Source organism: Apteryx rowi, unplaced genomic scaffold, assembly GCF_003343035.1.
Source record: "Apteryx rowi isolate R43461 unplaced genomic scaffold, aptRow1 scaffold_22, whole genome shotgun sequence".
NCBI classification, from domain to species: Eukaryota; Metazoa; Chordata; class Aves; order Apterygiformes; family Apterygidae; genus Apteryx; species Apteryx rowi.
The window spans coordinates 3,888,493-3,910,562 of NW_020448530.1; the positions used below are offsets into that span (position 1 = coordinate 3,888,493).

At 37.5% G+C, this 22,070-nt stretch overlaps 2 protein-coding genes across 3 annotated transcripts in view; both read right to left on the bottom strand.

Moving 5' to 3' along the window:
• The window catches only part of POLN (DNA polymerase nu), a 94,265-nt gene extending 74,715 nt beyond the window's left edge, over positions 1 to 19,550 (bottom strand). Inside the window, exons 1-5 of the mRNA XM_026064555.1 lie at positions 19,470 to 19,550; positions 8,738 to 8,884; positions 4,535 to 4,596; positions 1,216 to 1,740; positions 560 to 750 (exon numbers count right to left, since the gene is read on the bottom strand). Of these exons, the coding sequence (XP_025920340.1) occupies positions 560 to 750; positions 1,216 to 1,740; positions 4,535 to 4,596; positions 8,738 to 8,870 (911 nt within the window). The 5' untranslated portion in view covers positions 8,871 to 8,884; positions 19,470 to 19,550. The remainder of the gene's footprint in view (positions 1 to 559; positions 751 to 1,215; positions 1,741 to 4,534; positions 4,597 to 8,737; positions 8,885 to 19,469) is intronic.
• Positions 10,281 to 19,564, bottom strand: HAUS3 (HAUS augmin like complex subunit 3). Of its 2 annotated transcripts, XM_026064561.1 has the most exons (5): positions 19,470 to 19,564; positions 16,887 to 17,928; positions 15,277 to 15,710; positions 13,362 to 13,590; positions 10,281 to 12,052 (listed from the first exon to the last, which is right to left on the bottom strand). In XM_026064561.1, the coding sequence occupies exons 2-5, from the start codon at positions 17,808 to 17,810 to the stop codon at positions 11,819 to 11,821; spliced, it is 1,821 nt and encodes a 606-aa protein (XP_025920346.1). In that variant the 5' UTR covers positions 17,811 to 17,928; positions 19,470 to 19,564; the 3' UTR covers positions 10,281 to 11,818. The 2 variants fall into 2 exon arrangements, with proteins under 2 accessions (XP_025920346.1, XP_025920347.1); XM_026064562.1 differs by lacking the exon at positions 19,470 to 19,564 and having other exon boundaries at positions 16,887 to 19,432.
• Between the last annotated feature and the right edge of the window lie 2,506 nt (positions 19,565 to 22,070).

The window sequence follows — 22,070 nt, forward strand, 5'->3', positions numbered from 1 at the left end:
CAGTTTCAAGTCTTTGGACAGATCAGAATTTGTGCAGATCATAAGGTATTATTTTACACTGCGTAGCTCCACTATTACATAACTTTACCATTCTTACAAGAGATCATTCGCATTTAGATAAAACCTGTATTTAATACAATTAACTTATTCTTGATATTTTTATTGTTCATAAGAACTTGATTTATTGATGCATTAGTCTCCATTCCTAACAATCTATAATCAAACTAACAACAAATTAAAAAATTAGTCTTTTTATATCTCCAGTATTACAGCTAGAGAAATAAAGGCAAGCGAAGTGATTTGTTTCCAGTCATATGGTGGAGCAGTAGGAGATAGGCGACTAGCAAGTCCATGATCTTAAAAATAAATCTTTATGCTTTACAATTTACTTAATTTGGCTTATATTAGCCCAGGCTTGACACATAACTAACACAGCTAACGTGGACTTGAAGCATAGGGAGATTAAGCCTGTGCCAATCTGCAAGAAACCATGTAACCAACATCACAACTGCTAACAACATACATAAAGCAAAACTTATTTTTTCCTACATACTCTCACCCGGCATATTTCCTGTGAGCCCGTTCTTCTCGTTTCCAAATAGATGGCCATTCAGTTTTCAAATAAATTAATTTATCATTTTGATTAGAAGCATCCCAAGTACAGGCAGTTGAAGAGTAACTGGGAGAGCAAAGGCAATTTGTCTGACCCTTCACTAAGACAACAATTCCTTTTACTGATGAAGTTAAGACCTGTTAAGTACAATTACATAGTGTTTCCTTTGACAAATTTTATACAATCCTATATAAAAAAATTCCACATATGTTTTAGGATATGAAACCCATTAGGTACACTGGAGTTACTGCATGCACTAGTAACACTGTAGAGTAGCATACAAAAGCTTCAACTTTGCAACAAAAATCCACTGTGACGGAAATGTCACAAAGCAGAAAAAGATGCTAATTCAAACATTCTCACTTTAAGTACTCAAATGACTATTTAGCCCAAATGGTTCATTTTCTTCAGGTTTTACTTGGTAAGAAAATGTAGTCAGAAGTATTAAGGTTTACCTCCTTTTACATTTATTTTTGGTAAACAAGAACGTAAAAATTGTTCCAGATTCTAGACTCCTAACGGTTTTCTGTTTATCCAAATCACATGCAAGTTTCAAATGACTCTGCAAAACTAATTCTAACCAAAACAGATGATTCACTAACCTGCTCTGAGTTGAGCTGCGAAGAACCATCTTGAAATACCATAGTAGTTATCAAAGCCACTGCCTGTTCTATAGTTGCAAGCAAATCTCTTTTTTCTTCATATCCCAAACTTCTGACATCACAAGGACAATTTTCAGATGATTCTGCTTGTCCAGAAGTCCAGTTAGATCTTCCTTCATACGAAGGAGTGCAGTTCTTTACAAGTAATTTTCTTGTTTTCTCTGAACAATATGTACACACATCCTGCTTTCTTTTAAGGGAAGTAGCTACATTCTTTTCACCATCCTTCAGTTTTTTTGCTTCTACTGAAAAGTTTCTTTCTCTATGTACCCATTTTGGCAAGTCTAAATCCTGATAACTTACAAAAGCACTCAAAGCAGACAGTGGCAACGGAGAGCTCATTATTTTGGTCTCTCGACTGCAAAACACTTTGTTGACATGCACTGTCCTGACTGTTTGACCAGTGTTACTTTTTTCAGGGCTGGCAGATGTGTTTAATAATACAATTGCAGAATCATGAATCTCCTGGAAAAAATGGAAATTTTTCAGTGAACCAGTTAGTCAGCTTATTAGGAGCCATAAACATACATGAGTTAATTTGGAAAAGCTTTTCAGGAAGTAACATTCTATGAAAAAAAATGTTAATGATACTATCAAACCAAAGAGTTAGTTGGGGGGGGGGGGAAKGGGGGGGAGTATATTACAGAACACAAAATTCTAATATACATCAACAAAGCTGAATTTGTTGATTTATATTGCTTGCATTCAAAACCATCACTGTTTTTTTATTGTTAGTTTAATACTGACAATGCCAAATTAACAGACAGAAGAGCTATCTAGTCTAGTAGTCTGTCTCCTGAAGTGACTAGGACAGTAGTGACCTCTGTCTAAAGAAAGAGGTGACCATTCATTCCCATTTTTAGCTTCAGTGTTCAGAGCTTTTTTCAGGACAACTTATTTTCTTAAAGAACTTCTACTTTGGAACAACTGCTCTGGACAATGACTGCTTTGGAAATTCAAGTACACTGTGTCAACTGGATCTCTACTGACTTCTTTGAAAAACTTAGAGTGCAAGACACAACAAAATATACACAGAAGTCATATAGGAGAAGTATTATCAGGTATATGGATAAATAATCTATTCCATTCTGTTTAAACCAATGGGCCCAGAACAGCTGTCAAGCTGACTGGTCTTTTGTAGTCCAGACATCCCCAGATCTCCTTTTAGCAAAGTATTTTCTTTTCTTGTGCTACTGAACAGCATTAAGAAAGAAATTACATGCTAATGCTATGATTCTGTGTCTTTATCCTTGATTTCCTTTAGCAAGGTATAATACTGGTCCTGCTAATTTTTTGTTTATTTTGCTTGTTTCTTCTACACCCGCTTCAGCTGAGGCAGATCCTTTGTCTTGATTCCCATAAACTGGGACTCTGGAATGGCAATCTTTCCAGTTTTTCCTCAAGGGAAATGTGTATTCAATGATTTATGGATATATACAGCTGTATCTTCCCTGAATAATCCTTTTATGCCTTGATCATCTAACAGGCCTTACAGGTGGTGGCAAGCTTTCTACTCCCAACACATTCTGGGGGGGCTGGGGGAGGGGGGCAGGGAAGATGTATCATTAGTTATGGCTTTTCCAACTGTTCCTCAAAGTTTATTAGGAGTGTATCGTTGTGGTTTTATATTTAACTTACGCAAATGAGGCAACTATAAAAGAACAAATTCTGATGAGTTCAGCTTTTTGCATAATGGTATTTCTTACAGCTGTCTCCATTTTGTTGCTTAGCCAAAGTTTTTTTTTTTTTTTCCTGGGCAGATACTATGAATTTATTCTAAGCCTCCAGCATTTTGTTTTGAATAAATGCCCACATTACCTACAAAGGTTTTGCTCCGGGTGGGGAGGGAGGAGAATTCCCTATCTTTTCTTTTAAAAGCTCTTTAATTTTTATGTATTTTCCTTTTTTTGAAATTAAGCACTTCTGTAGCGAATTATCTACCTTGTAATAACCCTGAAAGATTATAGTCCCTGTCAGAGGAGGAAGATTCTGAACTTGATTTGCAGAGAATCAAATCAAAGTAACTTCTTTTTTGAGTTCCTTAACTATTTCACAAAGCAGTGAAGTCTCCTAATTTTTAGTCTCAGCATCATGCATAAGCATAACATTTCCTGTGACCTTACAATCACATTCTAAGTTGGGGCTACGCTGCCCTAGTTATCCATTCCCATTCTTGCACCAGCTCTTGCATGCCCATTAAACCAAGTTGAGGGACATGATTCAACAAAAAAACCTTTGTACTATGAAACCACTTTTCATGTGAATCAGCTCTCTCAATTAGTTCACTTTACAATTATCTACCAACTAGTACCACTCTATGGGAGAAACTTGGACTTATGGTGCTACAAAACCACTGCTGCAAAACTATAGCTTAAAAAGCTTCATCTTACAAGAAAACATACTTAGATTAAAACAACACTTAATTAAGAGAAAAAAGACAGGTAACACCTACAGAACAGAAAAAGTGACATGCCATTAGCAACTCTGGAAAAGACAGAACAGTGCTGTTAACATCTGTGGAATGCAGTAGAGCCACCAAGAAAGCCGCAGTGATCTCTCTTAGATCCTTGATTTTGCTAGTGTCAGTGAAGGAATATGCATTTTGATTCCCAGCACAAGATTTTTTTTTGAAGATATGCTGTATGTATTCTTTAAGCTTATTTTGTAGAAAAGTATTCTCCTTTTGTTAATGAAGGACTATCCAGTTAAGAAAATAATGCTTTAGCTTCATTTATGTAGTTTCTATCAGGGCATTTAATATACTAAATGATGTACTGATTTAGAAGTCATGCAAAGGCCACAGAATCTAATCACTCTGCTGTAGGCTACATGGGCATTATATGGACCATATCAGTTATGGATGATGCGAGATGACAGTTCACAAAACATAAGCCACTTCTGTATTACTGGGAAAAGAAGCTTGCTGCATTTCAGAGCTTTTTGGAGCGCCAGTGATTTTTCAGTGACAGAGGTTTAAGAACATTTTTAAATCCTGATAACTATCTAAATGTGGTTACCTCATTCATTTCTGATCAACCTGTCAAAACAGACTAACTTCCTATAAAAAGGACAACAGAAGTGCAGCCAAGACTCTCACAGGTATGCTGATGCCAAGTGCAAGATAAGACAGAGAAAAGTTTTTATCTGAACCATGAGTATGCACAATGCATAGTGATATATCTTGTTAGGAAAGAGTAAAGCCTTCTATAAAAACTGTTTTAGTGATTTCTTCAATCTTAGAGTATGCCTTACAGCTTGCCTTTTCATTTTCCAGATGTGAATCATTATCACCTAGTTTATTTTCCTTTGTCTTCTCTGTACCTTTAAAAAAGAATGGAAAACATTTTACAATATAGGTGAAGGTGACAGCAATGCACACAATTCAGGTTACAGTGTTACATTATTTCCACTCTTACTAAACAAAATATTTGCAATCAAGTTTTTCATGGCAACTGTTTTCCTCAAATTAACACCATTTATGTTCAAAATGGCCCTTCAAGTTCTTAAACACACATATGCAAAAATGTGTTCTTTCCCCATTAAAAGGGAAAGAAAAAAAAAAGTTTTGCTACAAAGCAGACAAACATTATTTTCACAGGGTTCAGAAGAGGAATTACCATAATACTGTAAGTACATATATTGCCTTCTTTCAAGAAAACACATCCCATTTTGGTCAAAACAAAAGCTGGAGATGGGGGAGATTTTCTTGGAATTAGGCAGAATTTTCTTCTCCAAAATTTTCTTCAGTACAATGATCTGCATACACAACTGTGCCACACCATGCCCTACAGAGTTGAGCATGTTCCATCTTGAGAGGATAGGTTTTCACTTTGTTTATCCTGGCAAGAACAGGTTATCACGAGGCCAGACAAGAACTGAGAGCAAGGAGAATTCAGACATATCAAAGTTATAGAAAGCTAACATAATGACTAGCAACACAACAAGAAACCGGATGGCTATCAGTGCTAGGCCTGAGAAAAAGCCGTGGCCCCAGCACAGCTGTTAGTTTGGGCACAGCACTGAACTACCAGAGATGCCTAGCCTCCAGTCCTGGAAGCAGCCTGATATAGCAGTTTAAGGAAGGCTTTGTAAAAGCACCTCAGGACTCTGCACCATGCTCAAAGAAATGGCTAAGATGTGCCTTCTCTCTTTTGCCATCAACACTTCCAAGTGGCCTCAAGCAGCAAGTAAAGGCTGGAATAAAAGAACAAAGGGTAACAGTAGGTAGTAGTTAGGAACTCCAAAGGTAGGAGAGGAAGAACAGGGAAACACAGAACTCCTGAAGTGCATGCCTCTCCAGAATTTGGAATTAGTTAGAATTCCTTTATCTCCAGATTCTTTTCTTGTTCAGCCAAAAAAAACCTCACTGGAAAAATATGTATTTTATCCCCTTCTAATTCCTGGTCCATACAGAGTACAATATTCCACTGCTCTTTTCAGCTACAAAATTTGCATTACCAGCAGCAAGCCATATTGTGAAACTAAACATTTTAAACGTGCTGATGACTGACATCAAGCAAAGTATATGGGAATTTATTGCCATTTGCTGAATTTAGTTTTTAAAAGTTTTGATGAGGCAAACCAAGACCTTGTACTTAAAAGACTAAAAAAGATTTTAAAAGACTATTTAGCTTAGTCTCCAGAAGAAACTAGGTTTTTTACTTTATAATATTATAGATAAGTTCATATTGGTGTATGTGTATAATCAGTTATTCGTAATAGTAATCAGCTCAGACCTCTAACCTGAACTTTAAAAATAGCAGATAGTGTAGCTGTACCTGTAGCTTCAAATATTTTAGATTTGATTTTCTTGACAAGACATTCAACAATGCCAGTTACTATATAAAGTATGCTGTATAGTAACTCAGTTTACATTCAGTGCTTTTAATTTCATCACATCTAGATATTTTTTCTTGACAAATTCAGCTTACAGAGACAATAAGGATTACATTTATCTCCTTCAGTACACAGTATTCCACATGACATGTACCTAAATACTTAGGCAACCTCCAACTTTTGATTCATGAAATAGTACCACCAGATGGCAGTAGAAACCCATTCTTGCCTTCAAACTCATTTTTAAGGTTGGATGGGCCTATCTATTACAAGCACTACTGCCAAGATAACCATAGAATTTCATCCACTACTACGTCAGACATTTGTCCTATTTGACCACAGTATTTATCATTTAAAGTCAATCAGGTTTTTCTCCAGTAAGTAGAATCTAATCTTTAAAGATTCTATCAATAAAATACAGTCTAATAGAGACCAACTTGATGCACTTTTTTAAAGGAAGTGCAAAATACTTCTCTCTAGATCCACTCTTTAACCAGCTATTGCTATTCCTAAGAGCAATTCAAATTATACATTTGTTATTAAGCCTGTATGCCAAAAAAAACCCCATAAGTAATTACTAAATGGAAAACAAGAACAAAAAAGCTAGTCACGTGACATGCTGCAACACCAGATGCTTACACTGTTCTTTCACTCCCCAGTAAAAAAGGATTTAGGAGAACCAAAGACGACAGCAAGCTCACTTGGCTAAAGATACTAGATACCTTCATGGTATTTTCAAAAAAAATTCTCTAATTTTTACAGCTTGACAAAGAGTTAGTAGATCAAGAGCAGACAATATAACCCTGTATAGACATCACACAATACAGTGAGTTCATAGCTGTAAAACAGGAAACATTGAACAGGAAAATTAGGGAGGGGAAATCAACAAGGTGGCAAGAGAAGTAAAAAGCAATTAAGCTAAGCCAGAACAGAGGTCTGATTTTCTGTAAAATAACCTCAATTTTTTTGGTCCAAATGTATCATTTTTACATAAACACATACTGTCAAATGTGTATCACTGATTTCCACAGCAATCAACTACCACCTTTTCACTGCTACACCATCAGGTTCCACTAATCTAATTCTCTGTTATTGAAAGACTAGTCTGAACTGTTATTTATGTAAAACTGAAGCTGCAATGAACACCAGGCACACAGGAACAAATGCTAGACTTAAATCTAGTTGACCAAATAATTTTCTAGAATATAGCTGAAATTAAGCAAAAATTTAACTTTCATTATCTGCTTCTTTCCAGGGCTCCCAGACTGACAGACTATGAAACATACAGAGCTGAGATTTAAAACTTCACCTTGCAAGACCTTCCTAGTATTCATTACATTCTGAGTAAGATGTTGGGCTTTGCTCAAAGACCTGCTTAGGCACTTCTAACATTACCTAATTTGCTCTACCACTGGGACTTTTGTTAGCTCTTCCTCCTATAATTTCACAGTAAGCTCTAGGTTATGCTTTACTAATGAATATGCATTTAAAGAACTGACATGAGTCTAGAGAGTTCACAGGCATTCTTGCAAGTTCCCAGCTTCTGTAGTGATCTTTAAATATCCAGTCCAGATCATAGTTAACAAACATTTAATTTAGTAGTTAGTTCACAGTTTGAACTTGTCATCTAGTTTTACTGTGTGTAGCAATAAAAGGTTAGAAATAAAGACAGAGTGAAACCGAGGGTACCGGCCATATCCTAGGTCCTTATGCTGACACAGCATTATCAATCAGAAAAGTCCCAGCATACTTCTCAAACGATTACAGCTTAATTCATTTTTTACACCTGTGAACCTAAACACTCACTTTTTTTTTCTTTTTTTTTTTTAATGGGGACTAGAGATTTGGTTTTGGTTTGTTTGTTTTAACCACAGGCAGGTATTGACTGGAACTCCACAGGAGAACTCCTATAACATTTAAAACGTTCATAATAAAAAAAGAATATCTACAGATAAGCTTTCTGCTTTAAACAGCCTATACAAAACCTCGAGTTTAAACCCATATGTGTGGATTTACAGAGTAAAGATCAAAAATCCTCAGGAAGTTAGAAAACGAGGATTACTAGTTAGCCAGTATTTCTTAATACTTTGATATCTACACAGTGAATTAAATCAGCTTGCTAAGGGAAGGGCCACTAAAAAATATCAGAGTCCATGAAAAGATGTTTCAAATCGTTTGGAATTATTACAGCTGAAACCATCATTTAGTAAACACAGTCTAATCTTAGGAAACTAAGGTACCCTGGAACCATCTATATTTCAATTTACCATCCATGACCAAGTGTACATTCAAGGTACACAAATGGAAGTAATACTAATAGAGGTTTAAAGGCCAAGTTGCGGGGTGGGGGGCAAGGAGAGAAAGCAATGAACACCTTGAAGAGGGTGAGAGAAGCTCATTAAATCAGGATATAATACAATTTTGTTAAAACAATTTACACACAGTGATTGCTTCTAAATTTTGGAGACCTAGTATTAAGTTTTACTGTTAAGGTCTATCTGCACAAAATCATTTAACTGTACTTTTGCCACATCTTCAGCTACAATTACAGCTCAAAACCTTTGGAATCAGTTTCTGTTTTTTCAACTGAAAATGGAAACATTTAAACAGACTAAGGTTTACTCACTCTGGCCATTTTTTCTGCTAGTCTGAGCTTCTCCTACAGGAATAGACTGCAAAGCTGACATAATCCTCTGAGCGATATCAGATAAAGGCACTTTAGAAATCTCGCATCCTACATGTGATGTGTAATACTCCATTTTTATGATTAAACCTAAACACAGAATACACATATCAATTATGCAAAATATTAGGGCCACAAAATATAGTCAGCACTTATATAAGAATTAATAATAATTTATATCTGACACCCCCCCCACATACATCTTTAAACAAGTCTATTTTTAGTGTATGCATACATTTACTATGTTATTGGTTTGTGTTCCAGTGTCAGGCTATAAAAATGTTGCTCAGGTTCTAAGGAAAGAAAACAACAATGCTCCAGAAGATAACTGCAAAAAATAGCATCATCACAAGATGAAACAAAGAAGGGTTACTATTATGATATTCAAAGATAAGTATTTTTCCCCAGAAAACACATCACTAATTAAAAAAAGACCTCTATGCCTTAAATTGTGTCATTGATATAATCAAGTACTATTAATTCAAAAATATTAAAGTAGCTACTATAGTTCATTTGCCAATTTACGAAATAGCTCAACAACATTTAAGTCTCTGCAAGTGTTTACTGCGGTTATTACTGTCCTGAATTTTATCCTTTTTTAGTAACACTTTCTTTTCCAGTTGACCTGTAGTCATATTCTGTAACACTTGCATACAGAATAACTGGATAGCCCCCAGATACAAGACACTTGGGAGAATTAAAGATGTTCATACAGATGACTGTTGACCTTATAGAGCTAGATCAGAACAACGCATAAGACTTACCACAAACACAAGATAACCACATAACATTTTCAGAATTCTTATAAGGTTCAAGCTGTATACAGGTGAATTGCTCTACCGATGGTTAAGTAAATTATTCCTATACAGGGCTGTAATTATTCACTTGTTACTCTGAGCTTCTTTCACTAAATCCAGTGCACAAACACACTGTCAAGTTCAACCATCAAGTCGACAATATTTCTTTCTGTTCACAGGGAAGTATTTTTCTTAGCTCAGGACAACAGACAGATTGCAAATCTGAATATTTACAAATACAGACACTTGTATCTGAACTTAAGCAGGTACACCTATAAAGCTGCATTACTATTGGTTAGCATATGTCTAGCTCAAACAAGTCAAAATTGTCTGTTTGAACCTATGTATGTAAGATCTGTCCCAAAGCTCTCTATAATAGTCCTAATTTACAAGTTGATTATCAGTTGGACTTGATGTTGTAGAAGCTGAAAAGCATCTCAAAATTCTTGTTAGTGACTAGTATGTTACCAGCAACATCTAGTCCCAGATAGCGGAAAATCCCAAGACTAGCATTCAGTCAGGCCTTTAATGAATAGCACAGCACTTAAGAACCCTAAACAAAGTAAAATAGGGAGGTATCCTAGGAGTTGTAATATACTTGTGGTCATAACCCTTGCAGAGAAAGCATTCTGATACTGAATGATGTGAAGTCATGAGGAACTGGCTTTCATGGAAGGTACTGAAGGAAATAGTGAAAATAGACAATTTTATTGGACAAAACACTGCACTGTAGGGTGCGAGCTGGTTTGTTATTTGACAGTAAGCATGCAAAGGGGGAAAGGGGAGAGAATGGCTTTCCTTTCCCTGATATTACAAGAATCAAAAGTATAATCTTTCCTCTTGCCCACTTTTTCCTAACTCATGAAACAGCAACATTTCTGTCCTTTACAGGGTAAAAATGCTCCTTGAGTTTTCCAAAATGGGAAGTACCAGTCTCCAAATTCAGGGAGCATATCAAAATCAGAACCTAGCAGACTAAACATAAAACAGACAACAGGCATCAGAATACACATCAAACCAACACAGAGATTTGCCTTAAGTAGTGACAACACTGATCTTAAATTGTAGTATTTAACATTTAATAATAAACATGATGTATAGGATTAAGCAGCACAAAATCCAACAAGTTAAAGAAATTCAGTATTGCTAATTAAGTTATATAAAAGGTAAAAGTCTGCAGTCAAAATAGAAAGTGTTAATGAAGATAAAGCTAATACTAATTTTCTGCCTATTATTGATGTCTAACATTTGAATGCAAACACAGCTGATCCCATCAACATACAAAAGACTGAAAGTTATACTACAAAAGCATATTTAATTTCACTGCTGTATTAGGATATGATACCAGAATTTGATAAACAGTCTAGTGCCAGTGAAAGCAGAAGTCCAAAAGCACTGAGACTCTGAAGTTTAAAAGCACATCATTATGAATTATAGAGCAAATTCTGAACTTGCTGTAACAAAAGATCCTCAAAAGGCCCTAAGTCCAAAAAGGAAATTCAAACTTCTTTTTCTTTGAAGAGCCTGATAAGAGTATGGACTGGTTTCAATGGAGAAGACAGACCGTAAGTTAAATAAGGAGATATAAGAACAGTCTTAAAAACAGTCTTAAAACACAGATTCTGCTACATATTCCAACACATTTCTACATTAAAAACAAAACAAAACAAAAAAAACAACCAAAAAAACCCATATCTTCTTAGAGGAACTGTAAGGGAAGCAATCACAAAATTTTTGCCTTGAAGAACTTTCCTCTTCAGAAGGAGCACAGTACATTCACATTCAAAAATCTGGAATGCCTACTCCACATTTACTTTTCAGATCACATATGAAAAGGTTCTTAGCATGCACGAGGACATGTCTCAAGGGTATGAAACCTTGTTTTGTGCTATGCTGTACATAATGGAAATCAACACACAGGCTAGCAGAAGAGCAGTCTGTTATGTAATTCATTAAGTACCCAGTATATTTTCTCATACCAAAGAAAACTTTGACAAAATTGAAATGTGAACTCAACAAGCAGATGCCAAAAACCATAAAGCAGTATATAATACAAACTTGATAACTGTGGCAGCAAAACATATGTTGTAATGACAGATAAATGTTAGCTTTGATAAGCTAATACTTTTTTTTCCCATAAACTTGAAGACAGTTTTCATTAACATGTTTTCATATTTTAACAGTACATTTAAGTTTAAATATCAAGAACTGCAATGGTAGTGAAACTTTAATCTTCTAGACCACTGGTTTTAGCCTTAGACTGTTGCTCAAGCTTCTCCACCATCTCTTTCAAGTGTTCTTCATCTTTGAAAAAATACACATACAAGTTTCTTTCCATCTGATGCAGCTTATTAGATTCTAAAAAGTTTCTCTTTGCCTTTACATCAGCAAGAAGATCCATAATGAGCTGATTTAATTCATTTAAATGAAATTCCATTTGATGAAACTGCTCAGTAAGTTCCTAACAAAAATACAAGAAAAAGTTTATTACTTCAGCATTGTTAATACAAACAGAAAAGCTTTTTGTTTTTGGAAGCCACTTCCTTTAATAAACGATTTTTATGAGAACAATTCATCAGAAACAACAGAAATACAGGATATAAAGGATTCCATTCACTTTGTGCAACTTTTGAGGTACACGTAAGTGTACTCACATCAGGTTACGAGAATTTAGTTTCATTTACTTGTCTAGTAAAACAGACGAGTTAAGACCATGAGAATCTGGCTGTCTACCAGATAAAGATGGTTGAATGACATTGTTATTAAAGCATTTATAGTTAGTCAAGTCTTAAAGGAACAAAAAAAAAACTTTAAAATTAAACCTCTAATTAACAGCTAGAATTTTCCCATTATTCTTATGATAATTCAGCGTAGGTAGGCTAGTCATCTACTTGCACATTATCTCCTAATTAAAGGAAATAAACTACTTTTCCTGAGAAACAGTATCAACAGAAAGAGATGTCACTATGTTTTAAGAGGTAATAGTGCTTGAGACAATAAAATACATTTGATGGATTTAATAACCTGTAATCCCTAAATAGGTATTGTCCTAAATACAGAGTTTCATTTTTCAATAAAAACTGTTCTATATGTTGCCAATTCAGTTTACAAATGGCAGTGTTTAATATATATTTATGTGCTTAACTAAGGAAGTATTACAAAACAGAAGCCTTGTCTCAAACCACTTTTGAGATATTTACTATTTATTTAGAAACTGTAACAAGTTGCATTTAAAAATCCTTATCTTCTCTTAAAAGATGTTCTAAAAGGAACACCTAGGAGTTCTGTAGTTGGATTTTCCACTTCAGAATTCTGATACCCTTATTTTACCCACAAGGTGCCACTCAAGGCCAGGCTTTCTAAGGGGCCAAACCAAATTAATTATATAAGTATTATAGGTAAGGAGGGGAGGGGGGATACTCTCTGAAATAGAAAGAAACTTAAATGAATTTTCTAGTGACATATTAGTCAGAAGACATACTTCCCATACCATAAACTTATTAGTAACACATGATTGTATATGCTTTTGAAATGATTTAAAAAATTAGATGCACCTATTTTCTCAGAATCAAAAAGTTTCCTGCCAACATATATAAAATCCCACATTTGCAGTGTGCTAAGAACAATGTAACTACTGAGCCCATCACCATCATTATTGTAATAAAATGCAGTAACCAGTTTGTGTGACTACAACCTTCACACTATATTCATCTCAGTAAAAGAACATGCATGAACGTAATAATTTTAGAAGCAACTGCATAAGGACTTACCTGACTACTAAGTAATACTTGATTTCCTCCACAATACAGAATATCACAAAGGGTATCTATATCACCGTCTAGCTTGGACAAAAAGAGAGACTGTTCTTGAGAAGACAGTGCTAGCTGATCTTGCACTGTAACACAGTCCTGCTTTAACTTCTGAGCCATCTGCTCAAGGCTTTCGTATGTTTTAAACAATTGTTGTTTCTTGTTTTCTCCTTCAAGAAGCTGGTATAGCCTGTAACCAATCAAGTTAGACAAATAAGCATTAAGTTTCCTAAGCATTCCAGGCATTATTTGATTAGTCAAGAGGAAGCTTTTTCACACTCACTAAGGGAGTCAGACTGAGGACTAGTAAAGGACAGTACTGCTCAGGTACTCTTACTATAATGCTCTATCTATACATAGCTAGTGCATAGGTAAATATGAGTCTAAAGTATTTCAATATTAAAGCAACAGAAATGAAATTTCAAAATAACAGTTTATAACTACACACCAAATGGCAATAGAAGTTGACAAAAGAAGTTGACAAAATGTGCTTTTACAGCCTATTTCCCTATATTTCAAGGGCAGTAAAATAGGCCCAATTTCTTAAGTGCTGAAAAACAACAGACTTCAATGGTCATTGAAGTCTAAGAGAAGTCTCTATGACATTTTCAAGTTTACTGGACTAATTCCCATTTTCTATCTATGGAGAGACTGCTATGAAATTCTCCAAGAAGTTATGAGTCATGCAAAGACAGCAATACTTGCTATACCAAACTGTATTCTTAACCACATCAGGAAGAATCTAATATGATTACTCAAGACTTCTCAGTTGTTACTACCAACTCTGCATATTAAAATCATCATGAGTTGGACCCCAGTGAGGAATCAGATTGGCTTTAATAAGAACAGGAGTTATAGTTCAAAAGTAACTGAGTTTCTTACAAGTGTCTTCTGTTTACAAACCCTTTAGGGCTTATAACTTTTTTAGCTTCTCTTCATAATCATGAACACTAAGGCCAGCCTTTAAAAGGCAGTCAGATAGTGTTCTGATACAATGTGATGAGCGAGTAGAGTTAACAGGACTGAAGATTTAATAATAATAATAAATCTGAACAAAAACATTGTCATGATGTTATTGGCACAAGGGGAGCAAAATTAATGCTACCTAATTCTGGCATTCCTTCACTGCTCAAGACTATATCCAACTATCACTTAACATAAGTTATTAAAAATACTTAAAACACCTTTTTAACGAAGAGGAAAAAATCTGACATTAAAACACCTATAATTATACAATACGCCTCATGGTTCAGAGTCTTGAAGTGACAGCAAGACAGCACATGTTCCTACTATCACCTGAGCTACAAGGAGACTTAATCAGTTGGTGAAAAAACATGGCTGACAGGACTCAGAAGCCAGACAGCAAATCAAGAAGCAGTAATAATGAGCTAAACACATTTCATATGTTCCAGGACTTGTTCCTCTCCTCTACAACACTGGGGGGTTTGCAAGCTAAGTTGATGAAGTCACATATGCAATCTGGGAAATCACTGTATTAACAGCTCTCTACATCAACACTTAAAGAATAACTTTCAAGAGGTCCTAGATCAGCATATAAGAAAGGATTGGCTTTGAACATTCATTTTATTCTGGATATTGCTTAGGAAAGCTTCAGCAACATTAATAAAATGGAAACTTGAACAGCTTTTCATCAGGCAAATCTGAACAGAACTTTTCAAAGGATACCCAAGAGGCAAATCTCATGTCTCCAAGGCTTCAGTCCTGGGGACTTTCAAATATTCGCTATAGCTAATTAGAGCTTCTCAGTAACTAAGAACCAAACAACCTAACAACTTAACCTTAGATTACCCAAGTTTTTATCACCCCAATATTAGTTCAAAGTAAACCAAAGTTCAACAGTGACCACAACGCTTACCTACGAGAGAAACCATCCTTTGAATCAATAGTGTTCCTTGGCTTTCCATGTTGAGCTAGCTCAGACATCAATTGCAGTCTCTGTTCCAACTCATTACTGCTCTGTTTCAGATACTCTACCAAATTTTCAAGTTGACAATGGATGTCTTTATGTTTCCTCAATTCAATTTTGTAAGCTAGCTCAATAAGTTCAAATGATGCTTTCTGTCTTATCAAATGGTGGCATATTTCATCTTGTCTTGAAGCATAGTAGTCCTGCCGAGCAATCTGACGATCAAAGTCTCCTTTCACCACTGGCACCTTCAACAGCTGAGCATTCTCTTTCAAAAGGGAAGGCAGATCTTCATTGTTTATCTGAGCTATATGTTTTTTAAGCGTTGAAATTTCATTATTTAAACTAGATATCCTGGCTTTGAGGTTTTCTTTTTCAATACCCTGCACAAAGCAAATTTTTGTCAATTTCTTCATGGTTCCCTAACATTTTTGCTCATCTTTCTTCACACCACTTCCCTAACATATCTTACTTCAGTTCACTGAAGGATTATGCACTTATGTCATACGAAAATCACTGACAAGATGCAAAATTAAATGAAAACTCCACAAGCAGCTTTACAGACCTGAACAACATATCATAATGTAAATAGTGGTTTAAAAGTCAGGTATTAGATAAAAGTATTTCAATAAAAAGGAATTTCATTCTATTGCAGTGCTGGAAAACAGCTTAATGTGGAAAAAGCTGAGACCTGTATTTTGTTTAGCACACAGATTTCAAGTATGTCTAACTAAAATCTCTTATGCGAACATACATATTTTTATATTCAGCTGGATGGACTCAAAACTGCTATCTGAATCTATCTTTCAAATTGGTTTAGAATCTTTTTCAAATTAGTTTAATCAATCAGGCCCTATAAGCTAGTCATCTACAAATGAAAAAACACAAACTGACATGAGGCCACCAGTGAGACAGGCCATGACTGTGACATAAGTTAATTTTCTTCCTTTTGTTAGGACTCCTTCACATTCTTAAATTCCGCTAGTCATATTTGCCTGCCATTCACTTGTTGAGAGATATCTGGTGCCTCAACTACCTGATTTATCTATTTGGTATGTAAGACACAGCACTGTAATGCCACCATATTACAAATACAAATTCAAAAGAGTCAGTGAAGTAAAACTTTTCAAATTTATGCTATGCAAAATAAACATGAACATATTTATCATATTAGTTCCCCAACACCCCCAAAATTTAACTAAGTTAAGTTTTTGTTTGTTGCACAAACAACTGAGAGACAGATATAATTTGAAATTTTAAATTTCAAAATTATTAGTACCTTTACAGTTTAATTTAAGTTCTATTTTTTAAGGTAATAATTATAGAAGATAGAAACTGGTAAATATGGCAGAGCACCTTTAATTCAAACCATAGACTCTGGAGGTATTGCACAAGGTGAGTTTTGTGCACACGACCAAAATTTTGAAAAAGTGCAACTTCACTATGTAAATATTAGTGAAAATAACATCTCAGCAGTTCTTTTTAATATGCCAGATCCAATTTAATACACCTGCATCTGTTTAAAACTCCACTCTCTTATATCGTCTTTCACAGCTTACCTTGGTCTTTAAGGAATGAAGCATGTTCTCTGCGCATTGTATAGCTGAATTCATACCCTCTTCTTTAGCTTTCATTTGAATTAGCTGATGTTGAGCACAAATATATGCTGTTTGCAGCCGAACCACCTCACGACTTTCTTCACAAACTTCATTAGTTTCATCACAAGTCAATTGTTTGCTTATATCCCCAAGCTGAAAGTTTTCATCATGTGAACTTTCAACTAATTCAGACATACCTTGAAAAAAATGTTTTTTTGTGTATGAGGTGAGTGCTGCAGTGCTTTGTTCTTCCTGAGACAAATACTTGTCCAAAGAAAGCTGGGAAAAAAACACTGGATGTGGACCTAATCCTTGTTCTGAATCTGAAGCAGTGAAGAAAGAGGCCAGTTTCTTAACTCCATCAATAAGAGACAGTAGTTCATTATTAAGCTTGCTATTTGCTGCAGTAAGCGCTCCCAGTCCTTCTTTCACAGCTTTAAGTGCTTCTTCCTCTTTGCCTTTTAATGCCTGTAACATCTGGCTGTTTTTAGAAGCCATCATTTGAAGCTTATTACATCGATGAATGTTAAGATTTTTCATCTTCTGAAGAATTTGAAATTCATTCTCTAATTTCTTAAGTTCCTCCTCTTCCTCTTCCTTTCCCTGACTACTGTTCTTTGAATCCAAGGGCTTACAGGTTTTAAGAACTTCATCCAGTGCATTTCCTTCTAAAATGGGCTTACCAGATTCAAGCAGCTTATTAAAATCTTGCAGTTCTTTTTCAGATACCACATGCTGCTCATTTACATTTCCACAAAACCACTCCAGAAATGATTTGTCTTCCACAGACTCAAACAGCCAGTCAAAATCTTCTCCATTAAGCTCATCAGCTTTTGGATATCCAATTTTCTTAAGAGTTTCCACAAACTGACTTCCACAGCTCATGATTAAAATATTTTTTGTAAGCAGAAAAGATCCAAAAATATGAAAAATCTGGGGTATTATTCCAGTGGTATTTTTTTGTCGTTTTTAATGAGTGTTCAGTATTTTAATAAAAAACAGTCTGCACAGGAAAAAGCAAGTGTCAGATCACATCAGACAACTGAAACCTATCCTGGATTAGCGTGGCTATTCAAAGTCTAAAAGCTAGTTCCTATTTCAGGAATGCCTTAATATATTTTGGTCATCAAATTAGAAGGAACACTTCTGACATCAATTAAATCCCAGATCCTTACAAACACTTATGCTTTTAATTGACATAAATTGTACTATTAAAAGAGAACACTAACATTAATTGGAAAGTAACAGGAATAAACCTTGAGCAATTCAATGTCCTGCAAAACTGATTTACTTGTATAGTTTTCCCCACATTAAACTAAAAAATAATCTTTTTAACTCTTCCAAAATGAGGGGAGGTGCACTTATTCTAAAAACAAAGCCAAAATGTTATTACCTTGCACTTCAAGATCTTGCTTATAGAGACTTTTTTTTATTTAGCCAGTAGAATTTTGTCTTTCAAACCTCCATTTTAAAGTTTCCTCTGACAAGGGACAAGAAGTCCTCTAATATGACGTCAAAATGTAATAATAGTTATTTATTGATCAACACACAAAAAAAAGTTGTGCACAATGCCTATACTCTATTGCGTAAGGAATCGTAATTAAAAAGCTACAAAAAAAGGCGCATTTTTCCGCAGCATGCAAAACATCAGCTTTGAGGTTTGGTAGGTGGGGTTTGAGTGTTGTTGTTTTTGTTTTTGTTTTTTGAGAATCCTAAATCACACAATTCGTTTTATATTGACCACTTATCTTAAGGAATGCGTGACAAAAGGGAAAGAACAGGACAAATTATCAAGAAATTCAGGAGGCTTTGCTTGCATTTTTGGGGTGCAATATTTAGATTTTTTTTAGAGTTTAGTTCTACCCAACACCTTGGTTCTACAGCATACATTTCACCAGAAAAAAAAAATCACTTTGCCGACCTTCCAGGGAGACATAAATGCTGAAAAAGCAAATGTATTCTTCTGAAATTTGGTATTTGTTTTACTTAGCGTTATAAATTATATATAAAGAATAACATTTGTTATCCAAGCCTCATGTCATAGTGCAGTCCCCCAAGTGCCCTCAGTCTTGCGCGCTATAAAAGGACTGCCTTCAAAATAAAATAAACGAAGGAGGAGCGCGCCTAGCTGTATGTTTGTGTATACATACGAGAAAGGCACGCAGACACAGCCGCTCAAGCCGCCATCAGATATCAAAGCCAACGTCTTAAGACCTCTGAAGAAACTACCCACGCTCCCAGCTACCCAGCACGGAGACGTCCGGTGGCCTACGCCAGCTCAGCCTGCACCGGCAGGGGATCCTCAGGGACCCGTGCAGAGACTGCGAGGCTTTTCCCCAGGGGCCACGAGCCCAAACGCCCGCCGACCAGGTCCCAACTGCGGGACAGCTGCCGCCGCCCGCTGCCTACAGTCCCAACGGGAGGCCGGCTAAGAACCGTCCCGGCGCAGGACAGCGCGAGGAGACGGAGGGGAGAAGGGATACTGCTGCGGCCGCTCCCCTTCTGGTACAAGCGAGCCCCCACCCCACACGACCACGTACTCACCGCAGCGCCCTGCCGCCGAGGTACTGAGGCGGGCGGGGGCGAGGCGCAGAAAATGGCGGGAAGACCGAGGAAGCGCGCGGAGAGCCGTCACCCGCCCGGGGCGGGGGGAGGGGCGGGGAGCGAGGCCGTTAGCAGAGCCAACGGCTCAAACCGCCCGCCACGCGCTAGTCTCGCGCGGTCTGCCCGCGGCGCAGGGCAGCGCGCCACAGCGGGGCCGCCTCGCGTGCATGCATGCGCATGCGCACCCCTCCCCTCCCCCCGCCGCTTCGCGCCGTCCTTCCGGAGGGAGGTGGCCGCGCAAGCGCGCCTCCAGCCAATGGGCGGGGCCGGGGGCGTGACCGCCTCCCGCCGGCCGCGGCTCCAACGGGCGGGCCCGGCGTGCCCCGGGCGCCTGCGCGGCGGTTGGGCGGCCGCCTCGCGAGGGGGTGGGGGCGCCCCGCGGAGGAGCCCGTTGGTGGGGCTGGGCTGGTGCGGCCGGGTTGTTCCTGTCTTCTGACAGGCCGCGTGAGCCCTTCCCCCCCCCTTTTTTTAAATACACCTTCCACCGCTGCCAGTGATTTCCTAGGGAGGGGCTGTGGAGCTTTGGCCCCTTGGGTCATTCTACTTAACGTGTGGGAGAGAGAGCTTGGAGGGGCTCTCACGCTGTGGAGCTCGGCCAGAACTGCGGCTCCAGTCACTTCTGCTCATCAGGTTCCCTTAGAGTGGGAGACAAAGCCCGGTGGTGTGCCTGGCCTTTTCCTGTAGCAGCATAGTGCGTTTCCTGGCTCAGGGTGGAACTGCCCTGTAAAACCGCTGTCAGAATAATGTAGCCAGGGCTTTGTGTTTTTGTAAGGGCTTAAGTAGCCAAGGGGTCTTGCCTGTGGAAGTCACACCTGAAGGAGCTGTGGTTCTGAAGGTGCTGGAAATACTGAGCTGAAGAACATTAGAAATGCCCAGTTAGGTCAGCGGTCCAAACCACTAGCCTGAGAGTCCTGGCAGTAGCAGTAATTCCCTAAAGACTGTTCAGGAAAGGCCTGGCCGCTTTCACCACCCCTGTCTCCAAAATTAATATATTAATGATTCTAGAACCTACATCCCTGCCTAGTAATTTTAGTGTTTATTCATGGACTTGCCATGAATTTTTCTGATTCTTTTGTGAACCTGCTGATACCGTCTAACTGTAAAACCTCATGAGGCAACAAATTCCAAAACTTCACCATGCACCACATAAAAAAGCACTTACTGGTTTTAAACACATCTCTTCCTATCATCAAATGACCCTTAGTTCTAGTACTGCAGGATTTGATGAATACCACCTCTGCATTTACTTTATTCATTGCTTTCTTAGTAATTCAGAAAGCCGCAATTATTTTTCCGTTCAGCTTTGTCCTCCAATTTGAAGAGTTACAAAGTTTGGTTTCTCCTTGTAAAGCGGGTGCTCCAGTCCCCTGATTATTTCAGTTTCCCTTCTCTGTACCCTTTGTAACTCCCCCATGCCTTTCTTGAGATGCAGAGACCAGACTGCACACAGTCATCAAGCTATGAGCACACCAAGATATTCTACAGCAGCAAAATCATGCCCTGTGTCTTGTTCTCAATACCTTTTCTTATAATGCCCACTGCTTTGTTGGCTTTTGGGGTGCCGCTGCCCATTAAGCCAACAGAGAACTGTCAGCAATGATTCCAGGACCTCTTTTCTGAATTTTAATGGCCAGTTCTGAGCTGATCGTCAAGTAAAATTTTACTAACAGTTTGAGCATCCTTTATAAGACACTCAAATTCTTTTTTTGCCCTCTTGTTTTCCTGCTTACATTGCACATGCCATGTTTTTCTGGGCTTTCCTGTTTGCCTCATGATAGCCTCCTTTCACATCGAACCATGCAGGGGTTTTTTTGGACCACTTTGTTTCCTATTTGTGTTGCATATTTTACCTTGGCTTTTAGTACACTATTTTTTAAGAGCTTTTTGGCTGTTTGTAGGCTTCTTGCTTTTTGAACTGTTATTTTCGGGGAGGGGGGGATTTGTCCCATTTTTACATAGTTCCTTTTCTTAAAATTGAGTATCTGTTTGCTCTATTTATTTGGTTTGCTCTCTCTTGTTACAGTGTGAAGCCTAATTGTACTGTGGTTGCTACTACAAAGCAGCTCTCCCACTCTTGAATCAGATCCTCTGCACTGCTGAAAACTAAATTCAGAATGACATATTTTGTTGTGAGTTCTAAGGCCGCTTACTCTAGAAAGCAGTCATTTACTGAATCCAGAAATCTTATCTTTACGTTTCACCCTGATGAGGCATTCACCCAGGCTGTATGTGGCAGGTTGAACCCTCCAGCATGTCCTTAATGTGCAGCTTCTCTAATCCTAATGCTGTTGTTGAGATGAATCAACGCAGGGAAATGAGCAACCTCTTCAGTTCAGCACAGCTACAACTAGCTCACATTAATTTCTGTAGACCAAAATCAGCACCTGTATTGCTTGGAGAAAGTGTGGGATGTTGATTTCTGGTATAATGTGGTCCATGCAAGATACACTTTTAAATTAAACCCTGATCTTGCAGTGAGTTCTCACAGGCAAAACAAGCTGTATTGTTGAATTCCTCACCTTAGGATTACTGTCTGATATG

What these genes read in the sequence shown, in the direction of transcription:
- HAUS3 (XM_026064561.1), bottom strand. Translation starts at nt 17,810, where the DNA reads ATGAGCTGTGGAAGTCAGTTTGTGGAAACTCTTAAGAAAATTGGATAT. An exon ending in TTCATTCCTTAAAGACCAAG is followed by an intron (nt 15,711 to 16,886) that starts GTAAGCTGTGAA and finishes TGCTTTGTGCAG; the next exon opens with GGTATTGAAAAAGAAAACCT. An exon ending in AAGGATGGTTTCTCTCGTAG is followed by an intron (nt 13,591 to 15,276) that starts GTAAGCGTTGTG and finishes GATTGGTTACAG; the next exon opens with GCTATACCAGCTTCTTGAAG.